Raw genomic sequence first — 12,612 nt, 5'->3', positions numbered from 1 at the left:
ACAATGAACAATCGTCACACAACATTCTGAAGATTTCGTTTCATTTAGTTGAGTAGCATTTGGCAAAAGAATTATGTTACACAAAATATGCTTCTAACAATAAGTTATCATTGGCTCCATGTTTTAAAAAACAAAACAAACCAAAACAAGTTTTTAAGATTTCGGAAAGAATAATGAAGAATTAACATGATGTGCAGCTCAATATAAAACGAGTTGTGATCCAAAGAGTACGTGATAGAGGAAGAAACCTGTAGACTGCAGCACTGTCGCCTTAGTTCAGAGAACAGAGACTGCCATAGCTTCTACCATCCATATTGTAAATGAGGTTTCCGTAGTTTGGAATGAAATTCTAATTAAATCAAAGAACTATAAATCACTAGAAGTAAACTTTTGGAATATTAAACCATACTTATCTACCATGAGAAATCATGCAGCATGCAGGAGGGAATTTTGCGAATCTGAGTGTGACAACTCAATGAATGAGCACATATTTTTTAAACTTCTTGAGATATTAACAAAACGTGATATTAAAACGAATATAGTAGAAACGACTTTTGAATATTACTGGTTTGTACACGATTTGGAAATTGCCAGTTGCTTCACAATGTTGACATTCACATAGTTGTGAGTTGTTTTTCACAGATGAGTAGGAAGATCCGAAGTTACATTTTATTGGTTAATCTGTGTCAGGAGACTGATTTGTCCGCCATCGTTGTAGATAAAACGATTTTGTTAGTTTGGACAAGAAATGTCAGTCCGACCGGATTTTTCATCAAAAAGTGATCACAGCATTCTCTCCGAGACATTGTTCCGACTGGAGCCTTTATTTTCACGAAACGACCGTTCTCCATGTCCACCCTCCCGCGCGACCATCTCCACAAGGGGTCGACTTATCGACGAGGAGGCGCCGTCATCGCAACAAAGCACAGGGGAATTTGAGTTGTTTTGATAACTACTGTTGTTGTTATTATTTAAATTTGTGTTATTTGCTGTGCTGCTACTACTATCGGCAGCGCCACAATGAAGAGCTACACTGATGTGGCTCCTATGTTGGAATTTGAAGGTGTAGGAGTTCCTGTGAGGTCGTCGTCGTGGTTCAGGTTTTCTTCTGATGACCATACAACTGTAACATCTAAGTAATGTAGAACGGAAAGCTTGGCGGAATTTGAGTGACATAATGCTGTAAAAAAAATAGAAAAAGACCAAAATCAGTTTATTATATTCATGTCTAGGTCAGGTGGAATGCTACATGCATCTTAATCTTATGAAGCACATTGTATCAACATTTTTTTAAAAATCAAAATTTTTTTGAAAAGTTTCAGAGAACATAATAAGCAACACGAAAATGTACTGATGTTGAATCAATTAATTGAAAGCTATTTCCTGAAGAGGTGCTGGATCCTGAGATGTTTGTTTTTATATGAAACATTTCAATTCAATCTTAATATAATAAGGGCTTTATTACTTAATTAAGACTGAAGCCATCTTTCAGTTTCTTTTCGACTGTGGAAAATAGACTATATAATGACATGATGTACTTATTCGGACTTTGTGATCTAGCGGTATGACAACTTTCGATCTGTAGTCTGGCTGTGGGTGGCATAAAGTTGAGTGCTTAGAAAATACTCTTTACTCACATATTTTTCACCCTACTCAGGTTTAAGGTAAGTACCTGGCCGGTTATAAATTTATTTCTGTCAAAAATGATTAATAATAGCACCTTACAGGATGCTTCTCGTTTGTATTTTTCTCCATATGGCAATAAAGTTCATTTTGTTTTATCTTACGTCTCTCGTCCAATATGTGCATTCTTGGTTTTTAATTCCTTGTAAAATGTGGATATTTTGCCGTATAAAAGGTCACGTATTTACTCATTGCATTAAGAACACGTCGGTAGGGGTGAAATAAGTAACAGCAAATTAAAGTAAAGTCAAAATCATCAGAGACAAATTTGGGGGTTTATTTTTCATCCAATTTCCTCTCTGTCATAATCTAGACTTATGTAATTGAGGCGTTAGGGCACCAATATAAAAAAGGTCAGTCATGTCTTGACGTAAAGACGATTTTATACCAGGGGCATTTTCATGAACCTGGACAAGTGCTTAGTCTCTGACTATCTGCGACTTTAGTCAATGACTTGAAAAAATCGGATTTCATGTGACCTGACTAAGAAAGTCCGACACTAAAATCACGCACCTTCGGACTAAGTTTGACCAAGTTTTAGTCATTTACAAGGGCAAGACTTCATGCTTTAGTCTGAGACTAGTTATTAGGAGACATGGTAGCGTTAACAAGATAGCAGTTATTTTTAGATAGAGTGCGCTTCGATTCGGAAAGAAAATACGTCGGTTACGAATGACAGAGGGAAAAAGTGTCCTGTTGCCATTGACACTGGATTAAAAAAACTATAAGATAAGTGCAGGTCGTCGAAAGTACACATTTTTGTGAGTAAGAACAAAAAAAAATATCTGAATCTATCGGCTCGCGAGTTGAGAGTGAACGAGACTCCGAAGTAGAAGGGTTTGCGTCAAAGAACAACCAAAAAATGATTAGAAAGTATGTGGAGACAAAAATTATTCTGTTGGCATTGTAACTGACTGAAATAATGTGATTAATCAGAACATACTTTCTCTTTTGTTTGTTTATCTGTTTTTGTTTTCTTTCTTTTTTTTTGGGGGGGGGGGGGGGTTCAATTTCTTTGAGATTCAATCTCCGTGTACATCGAGTCACAATGATACTTCCATTGGCCTAAATATAGATAGTATGCACTTGGCTAAGAAGTTCACAACATTGACTTCCGGAAGTAAAACTGGCCAACACTCAAAACTGTGTGTAATCTTGAAGGTTTATATTCTGGTTAATACAGTTTAGTGAGAAGTACTCATAAACGTGGATGGCAAAAAAAAAAAAAAAAACAATAACAAAGACATGAATGACATCATCTTCGAACTATCTATAGAATTGACAGTCAACGATCGACATCATTGCAGTCTATAACAGTCGACAGTCAATATCACGTGCTCTATCGCATGTGTTGCTCTTTGGAAATCTTTTACGTTGTAAATATGAAGGCGGATATCTTGCCTGCCGTCGTGTACTAGAGAGCGTGATGTTTCCCGCACAAAATAGCCGACTTAGTCACCGTCCTTACAACGCCCACCTCTAGGCAAGAGACTAGCTAGTCCGGTTATACTAGAAAGCGTTCATGAAATCCATTTTTTTAGTTACTTGCTTCGCTTGGGCTAAAGACTATCTAGTCATTAACTAGACTAGTAAACAACTAAATCTAGTCCCCGTTCATGAAAACGGGCCCAGGACTGTAGTGAGATATTTCAATCGCCTCAACTTTTCCCAACCTCAACTTTCCCAGGATTGTAAATAATCTCAATACATATACTCTCACGCATCGCAAGGTGTTAATAATCTCAATACATCTACTTTCACGCATCGCAAAGTGTGAATCGTTATCGCTTTAGGCACAAAAAAGGCAATGTGGTATAGCTACAGAGTTGAGACCGCATTGAGACTGCTTCAATTCTCACCTATGCGTGAGCCATGTGCGAGATCGTCAATGGTAACGGATACATAACGACCTAATTAGAAATTCACCAGAGTACAGACGCTACAATTACGACACCCAGAATACGATTGGTCTACAGAAAACAACCAATAGTAAACCAAGTAAACCTAAATCCTTGAATATTGTTGGCTCCTTGAGATTCTCCAACTCCCGAGAGAAACACTTATAAGCTAGGCAGTGATAAAAACGCTCTCTCTCCCATTTCATCTACTTAGAGCTCACTGCTCATAGGAAACTCGAGAATTCTACTAGCGAAAACATGTGTGAACGAGGATCGGTTATTAACGAAACCTGCAGCGGTTATTAACCACATCTACATCGGGGTACAGACTGAACCTACATCATGTGACGGACCAAGCCGAACAATCAACCATGCAACAGGCCACCTACTAACTATCCAGTACTTGGCGACAAAATGAGACAGAGTGGAATCTGGCAAGTGGTCGACTGAAACTACTGAACCAGAACGGCTACTGTCATATATAACGGAAAAACCTTCGCGCCGCCCAGACTTCTCTAAAGATTAGCCCACTCAATAACAAAATGAATAGTTTGTGATACCGGATGAAGATTACTTACCCATCCTTTCTTTAAAAAATATAGCCTTGTGGAGAACATTGTGCTTATTTGAGTCAATAAAAAAATTGATACGGCGCACAACTCTACTGAAAGATTTGAAAAATAGAAATGTATTTTTTACAGATAGATAAGCAGATAACTTGATTTCCTTTTATAATTTTAAGTCAGTTTGAAAGTTCGTTAAGTCAAACAGATATCATAAAACATTTACCGAAGACACTAACACACCTCATGGCCACACCCTCAACTCTATCTGTCCAGTAGAGGCCTTACTTCCGTTGTGTTGATTTAGCGGTGATCAGTGTTGTTATGTAGTAGTGTGTTCTCATTGCGTGTATGTTTATGTGTCTGTGTCTGTGTGTGTGTGTGGTGTATATATATATATATATATGTGTGTGTGTGTGTGTGTGTGTGTTGTGGAATGTCGTTGCGTGGAAGAAAAAAAGGGGGGGGGGTGTGGGTGTTCATCAAGTAGAGAAATTCCTGAGCAAGGGGGGGGGGGTGTTTGCTAGGAACTGTCAGATTGGCATTTTTCAGCAAATCGTGGCATTCATAGTGATATAATTCACTAGACCACACGACGGTATTCGGATTTACAGAAGTTTTAATCAAGTTTCAGCGATTAACAACATCAACTAATATTACTGCTGATATTACTGTCGTTTTTATGCCATCGATGTGATAATTATTCAGATTTTCATTTGACCTCACATAAGTTAAGTAAAGGGGAGACATTCCGAAAGCTCCTACATCCCCAGTATTCATTCAATTTGTATTTTCACCGTTGATCTTTTGTCAGGCGTTTATTTATTCAATTTGTCATCATATAAACAAGCGTTTTAAAAACTCTAGAACAAACCTCGATAGATTTGTGAAAGTTTAAAATTTCCTAATTTGACCATTGTTTTGATTCTCGGCCGCCATTTTAATTTGTAAAGTTTTGAAGGTAGTGCAAAGCACTCCCAAGTAAAACGTGGTAAAGACCTGCGACTTATTGATATTGATATCTACTTACTGATGCACTAAATCATGCCGAATAAAGCACGGCAGCGACGACAAGCACATCGATTAAAATGTGCATCAATCGTAATCAAGCTAATCAAGAAAATGATTCTGGCAATATCGAATGAAAATAGTTCTTTCCCCGCGAAATTGCGGGCTTTTTACTAGTAAGATAAATTTAATGAATTAAAACCAGCACTATTATTCTTTGGCTAATTATGTGTTAACTTGTTATTGTATGAGGCAATTATGTCGATTTATATTAATATACCTTTTCTTTAACGGGGATTAATACTTACCTTCTGAACCTACCTATTCCTACACAACGTGCCAATACTCTACCACTACTTCTATTACCTATTTCTTTAAACCTAAAACATTCTCTTACTATCAGTCAAGTGTCAGGAGCTTTTTACCCGACTATAAAAGGGGGAAAATAAAAGCGGGACCAGACACTAGTCTACGGGGAAACTATTTGACTCCTATCTGTCTACTCCTACTTGCTACCCTCCTACATAGACGTGCCAGACTCTACACCCTTACGCTAAACACTTAGGAAGGACCTTTTACTCATAATATTTCCCATTGTTTTATCGGAGGATGATGTTATTCTCGGGAATCCCATTATGTCAAACAACGTTGGCTTAATTCAGTAGTATAGAAAAAAGGTTGTATGTATCGTGTCAGTTGATGTCCATGTTAAATACCTTATTTGCAACAATGAGGAATATAATACGTACATAGTTAACTGATTTGAGCGAAGGGTTAAACGTATGTTATTATCAGAAGAGACAAAATAAAGTTTTCCACTAAAGTCTAACCAATATAATTACGTATAATTACGTTTTGGTCTTTGGCCTTCTTTCGTACAAATACAAATTGTGGCAAGTTAATATTGTTTTCTATGAAGCGCCAGCAATTGATCAGATGTCCATAATATGATTACTCGCCTCGTATTAATGAAATGATATTGTAAAAACCAAAAGCCAACATTGCAAAGAAATCAAATTTGAGACAAACATAATTTAACAATTAGAGAATGAAATTTTCTCGAACCTGCCCTTTTTCTAATGATAAATCATTTTTTTATAGAGATTAAAGGTCCAAATATAGATTGGAGAGAAAGAAGCAACATTGGAAAACAAGCATTCATATTCCACAAAGGATTTGTTGAAGGACGAATTACTTTAAGAGATAAAATAATTCACCCAAAGGCATGATTTCAACCAAATGATTTTTCGATGTTCCGATGTTCCATTAGGATTTTTGCCTTTGTCTGTCGTTTTGAATTGTATTTTTATTATGACAGAGCGATTCAAATTGACACCAAGAATGCATAATCAGCAGGTTTAGTTTTTCATCAATGTTTTTGTTCAAATGGAAGAAGAATAAAAGAGAAAGCTTAATGCAGCATGTCTGTTTGGCAGTAAGAATCAGGTTCAATCACTAATCCTGGAAGATTGGTTGTTATTTGTATTTATCTTTCTGTCAATTTCTGACGACAACTTTTCAGAACCTTATGAAGAAAGTGATGATGGAAATGGAACAATTTTAAATTTGAAACAAAGAATGCAAAATCTATGGATTATTTCAAGTTGTTAGTAGACGGAATTATATGATGAGAGATTTATATATGACGAATGATGCTTGTTTGCACTGCTGTTGACATGCCTTTCAATCTTGTATGTAAATATCATGCATTGTTCCCTTATTATGGTTATCTTCTATATGTCTGGATGTATGAGTGTATGTGTGTGTGTGTGTGTGTGTGTGTGCGTGCGTGCGCGCTTTGCATGTCAAGGTTAATGATATCTGTTTGTACATCACACATACATGTGTACATTTAAGTTGCTATACTATCTTTACCACGTGTATCATTATTGTAATCTTTCAATCAATTTTATATTAAGGGCATTCAAGGGATTTTTATCCTATTTCGCCCTATACCATATGTTCTGTTGTATCATGTTACATTAAATATATCATAATAATATGATGTTATAGGAAAAATCATTTATTTCACACTTTAATATTTGAAATTCCTTACTTACAGACCGTTCTGTCTGTTTTTCTTGTTGCTCTCTTATGTATTATTTCAAATAATAATAAGTGAAAGCCACGGGGACTAAACTTATTTAGAAAACCGGAATTAATTAAGCTAAAGGGTTATCAATGTATTGTTGATTATATTGTAGAACATGATAAAAAACAGATTACGGTATCTGGCGTATCATGTATCAAAAAGAGTAGCATCTAAATGTTTCTGTTTAACACCATGCATTTTAATTTAATTTCCTGTTGTACAATGACTATGTCATTGACCTTAAAGAAAAGTTTCAAAGATGTCACTGTTTTAAATGGGTCGATATGAGATTAAAGCTGGAGGTCACTGTAATTTTGTCTCGAGAGGCATAGACATAACCGGTTTGGCAACTCTAATTAGCCGTATACATTTGACTTAGTGGTTTTGTGGTGTGGCATTCGATTTTGGTCCTTTAGGTCTTATTGGGAGTGACGCAATATTGAGCATATAGGAAAAGACTCTTTATTCACATTTTCCTACCATACTTCTGTGAATCATGAATACATGGACGAACAAGATCTGAAAAAGTGTGTATGAAACAGTGTAATCAGGAGGTTTGAGGTTCGATCCCCAGTCGAATAAATCTGGTTTTTAGGGGATTTTTTCTTGAATCTTTTTCTTGCTTTGTCTGCACTGTTTCATAGACACTTTTTCAGATCTTTATCTTACACCAGTGCCTGCTCCCTAATTTCTCAAATATTTGATAACATGGCTGAAATCACCGTTGTGTCTGTCGAAAAAACATGTGTAGTCCTACAGCTCAAAACTTTTGAGAACAAATTGGTAAATAATACTTTATAGAGTCTTTTACTAAAGAAACTAGACAGTTCTATTCCGCTAATAGTTGAATGCTGGTTGGAACAAATACAATGACATATTTGGAACATATTTGGAAACTAGACAAAACTGGTTTTCTTTTGGTGTATGTTTTATTGAATTTGTGTAAACTTGAAAAGTTGCAGATATTTAAAACCAATCATTAAAAATCGATTTTGCGAAATTGAGAACAAAATTGAAATCAGCACACATCCCAGTATTATGTATGTCTGCCGTTAGAATTGATCACCCATTGATGATGTTAGCTGATTGACTGTTTCTGCTGGTATATCACCAAATTGTATTTAGTCTTTCGAATAATTTATCAAATTGTATGCAGCTTTCTTGTCTTTTTTGTTATTAAGAAAAGCTTTCCTTTCTTAAAATCCCACATGTTATGTTCAATGGTTTTCATGTCAGGTAACAGAGCTGGTCGCTGGTTCATTACAATTACATTTGAATCGTTCAGGAAGCAGATATTTGCCCAATCTATGTGCCGAGGCGTTATCAAACTGGAATATCACCATTTGATTTTTCTAATTCCGAATAAACGGGTCGACCATTGGTTCAAGAATATCACTGATTATAGGTCTGAGTTGAGTCATTGGTTGAAACGTATTAGCTCGGTTTTTCTTCCACCAATGATCACTCCCCATATCATTACAGATCCATACGCTCGAATTTTTACTTCAATGATGGTTTGGTCATTGAAACGGTCACCTTGACATCCATAGCATGAACTTTGTTTATCTCTGGAATTAATTTTTAAAATGCGATTCGTCAGTAAAAAAAATGAAAATGCCGCCCCACATATTCTGATCTCAGTTCTGGAGTTCACGTGCCCATCTGAGTGAAGCAACTTTGTGCAAACTGGTCATGTTTGGTCGAATTACGTGTTTGTGATATTTCAAGCCACACTCATTGAGCATGAACTTTTGGTGCGCAACTTCTGCGTAGCAACGCCCAGGTGATATATATATATATATATATATATATTATATATATATATATATATATATATATATATATATATATATATATAATTAGCTGAACTTTTATTTGGTGAACATTAACAACATGTAACTTTTGTACCGACCATTTTGGCGGTCTTCATCTGCTACTCAATAGAGGCAATAAAGTCATGCGATATATCAACAGAAAGAAAAATATGCCTACTCTTTAAAGATAAATATACCACGTACCAATATTTTTTCTCTTATGTGAGATAATAGCAAATTAAAACTGTATAGTTTCTTTTGTAAAATAAATGAATATAGAAGAAACGAAATTGACCTCAATCAGCTCTTTGTTATTGACTTTAGACCGCCTTATTGGTGATTAGATCTCACCAAATTATATCATCAGACTATAAACGTTTAAGGTTACACAAAGTATTGTGTGTTAGTACGTTATATCCAACTGGCGGATGTTGTGAGTATTTTACCTACACGCATAACATCAATATAACAGCTTACGTTTAAAAAAAAAAGATATTGTGCATTGTATGGGCTTACCTGTACAAAACTGGATTAATGGTGGCACTGAGGTAATACGTCACCCCACTGAGATAGTAGATGATGTAATCCAACAACGGAGACCCTCTGTAATATACCAGTAGTCTTTGGATGTGGAAGGGGGCCCAGCACAAGAAAAATGCCACAACTACAGCAACTGTGAAGGAAAATATTAATAAGAAACTAGACATGGGGGTTTCTGGTATTCTTGCGTTGATGACTCAAAGTGCTATATTTTCTACACTCGGTGTTGAGCATGATCAATATGACCGAAATGTGACAATGATTGCCGACATTTTCCGTTTGGTTATGATATTATGCAAACAATACCCCTCTCTCTCTCTCTCTCTCTCTCTCTCTCTCTCTCTCTCTCTCTCTCTCTCTCTCTCTCTCGACTCCGGTATGAATGAATACCTGGTTAAGACAATGATGAATATTGTAGTGTTTCTATAATATATTAGAAAAAGGGCACCTAACAGGGTTTGTTTTTGTGAAATTATAGATAAGGCTTCATTTGCCTGCTTGGGAGCAATAAATTGTAAAGCAGAATTGAATAATATTATGTTCTCTTTTCTTCGATACGTGCGTCATAGAAGAAATAGATATACGAAATCATGACAATCAAATTAAGCAACATTATAATGGAATCCGATAAAAGAAACAAAATAAAGGGCAATTTCCAATCCTTATTATAATAATTTGTATTTCCTACAAAAGGATAATTCTTTATTTTAAAAAAAAGTGTATTTGTGGCCCACAGTCCTGGAATTGTATAATGTAGGATGAATCTGGTCTCTAAAAGTGGATTCAGAGTTTTCAAAAAAATTACAAAAAATAGTAACTTTGAGTTGATTGCAATATAAGAAATTATCTTATTCTCCACCATAACGAATAGATATAATCCTAAAATTTCATATTTGTAGCTTTACAATCAAATTCCAATACCTAACTCTCCCCGGCATAATACCGCTTTGAGAAGGAGGGTCACATGTTTGCATTTTTATCAATTGATAGAACGAGATTGACGTCATTCAGCTAATTGTCATTGTTTTTAGCCAGTCATCTTTTTGAGTAGTCTCACTAAATTATATTAATCAGACTATAAACGTTTACGGTCACACACAGTTTTGTGGTCTTGAACGTTATTTCCGGATGCGAAATGTTGTGAGAGTTTTGGCCAAAATCATGACATCAACATCTTCAACAAACATAGACACAACATTACTATCTAATTTGGCTAGCCCATCTCTCGCATCAAAATATTGCATTTGAGATCAGCTATGTTTATATTCCGAATGAGCAGGCTACAAAAAAATAACAAAGAATAAATATTACAGATAAGCAAATTACATAGAAAAATAAGCGAAACGGAAACAAAGAAGAAATGGAGTTTAAAAGATACATTAAGATATTGTGATTTTCCATTTATCCATCCTAATGAAAATCGACACTCCTCGACTCGAAGATAAATGTTTCTGTGCCAGTTGTTCTGGAATACGTTTATGATTGTTATTAAGTAAGCATCAATTTTGCTTGTATTCATTTAAGAATTTAAAACATCTTGTGAAAACCTTTCTTTTATTTAATAACCTAATCTTCTCGTTTGAGTGAGTGAGTGAGTGAGTGCGTGTGTGTGTGTGTGTGTGTGTGTGTGTGTGTGTGTGACTGTGTGTGCGTGTTCGTGTGCGCGTTTAGGTAGGTGTGTGTTTGTGTGTGTGTGTGTTGTAGATGTCTGTGTGCGAGTTTGTATAAGATGTGCGCGCGTACGTGCGTATGCATATTACAGATACTATTATGTGGGCATGAGCTTAACTTCTTATGTCATTGTTGCTACGAATACAATTTTAAGGTAGGTCATGACATTCAAAGTATTTGCTTCTGATGTGCACATGTATTTATAGCGATTTGTCTCAAAAACCAAGATTCCAAAAACGAATTTTTAGACCTCTTCATAAAGCAGTTCCTAGTTTGGGCTCTCTTGCCTTTTCAGTCAAGACTTTTAAAGAAAAGGCTTATATGCGGAGATAAACAAGAGGTCGTAAACTGTATGATTTTGTAAATTTTTTTTTTTTTTGCTGTTGATTATATGTTTATTCACAATTCAAACCGTATCGGTTTATGTAGGTTTGCTGTGAGAAAACATTAAAATCCCTGGACTAAATAGAAAATCCCAATTAATTTTAAAAAATAAAAGGATTGAGGACAACTGATTACCTATCAGCATGAAGTTGATAAGGAGCAAACACCCAACCGCCTGCAATATCACTAAGCATCTACTTCCTCAGGTCAAATTAGAGAGAAACACGAGTGAAACACTCCAATATATCAATAAATATCGAATCAGAATCCAGAACTTTACAATGCTGCAGTACTTTTAAAAAAAACAAACAAACCTCCCCCCCCCAAAAAAAAACCCCCAAAAAACAAAAACAAAACAACAACAACAAAACCCCTCCAAAAACATAAAACAAAAAACGCGTTTCAAAAATTTAGGACAGAAGACTCGTTCTTCAAATATCGATCGATTATCGACATTTGAAAGACGATATTTCTGGCCAATATTTTAAAAACATGTTTTGTTTTTTTCAGAGTACGTCATTATGGTATTATTATTCTCCTCCTTGTTGTGGAAATTGGATAAAAAAGTTTCAGAATGATATCATCACACCAGGGCAACCAAACTTTGACATAACATTTTTTTCTTCAATTTGTTGCGATAACATTTACTTCAAATTAGGATCGATTAAAATGAACCCCAACTTCTCGGAATTCTCAAAAATTATCAAACCCGGAACCTCTTGAAAAAACCCCCTCAAATTTGAGCAATTTTTTTTCACAGTTTTGGCAAGATATCTTAATCATCGATAATCATAATAAAAGTTTCTGGCCAAAAATGAAAGTAAAAGTATTTTGTCAGAATAAGACCGAGGACCAAAGGTTAGTTTAAGCCCCAGGGTGTTTCTATTGTACTTGAATATGTCGTCACTACAGACTGTAAACATATCATGATACGATGAAGAGGCAATGAGAATTTTACT

General features: G+C 35.5%; 1 protein-coding gene and 1 long non-coding RNA gene across 2 annotated transcripts in view; one reads left to right on the top strand and one right to left on the bottom strand.

Annotated features, from left to right (window-relative positions):
* Positions 1 to 449: 449 nt before the first annotated feature.
* The window catches only part of LOC144962756 (pyrokinin-1 receptor-like), a 71,964-nt gene continuing 59,801 nt past the window's right edge, over positions 450 to 12,612 (bottom strand). Inside the window, exons 6-7 of the mRNA XM_078895984.1 lie at positions 9,575 to 9,731; positions 450 to 1,180 (exon numbers count right to left, since the gene is read on the bottom strand). Coding sequence (XP_078752110.1) covers positions 784 to 1,180; positions 9,575 to 9,731 — 554 coding nt within the window. The 3' untranslated portion in view covers positions 450 to 783. The remainder of the gene's footprint in view (positions 1,181 to 9,574; positions 9,732 to 12,612) is intronic.
* The window catches only part of LOC144962757 (uncharacterized), a 25,214-nt gene continuing 14,001 nt past the window's right edge, over positions 1,400 to 12,612 (top strand). Inside the window, exon 1 of the long non-coding RNA XR_013643523.1 lies at positions 1,400 to 1,664. This is a non-coding gene — a long non-coding RNA (uncharacterized LOC144962757). The remainder of the gene's footprint in view (positions 1,665 to 12,612) is intronic.

The sequence above is a fragment of the Berghia stephanieae genome, chromosome 1 (genome assembly GCF_034508935.2).
Source record: "Berghia stephanieae isolate SIO BIC M18660-M18661 chromosome 1, UCSD_Bste_1.3, whole genome shotgun sequence".
In the NCBI taxonomy this organism is placed as follows: Eukaryota; Metazoa; Mollusca; class Gastropoda; order Nudibranchia; family Aeolidiidae; genus Berghia; species Berghia stephanieae.
The sequence above is the reverse complement of the archived record's forward strand: the minus strand, read 5'-3'. Positions and strand labels throughout refer to the sequence as shown.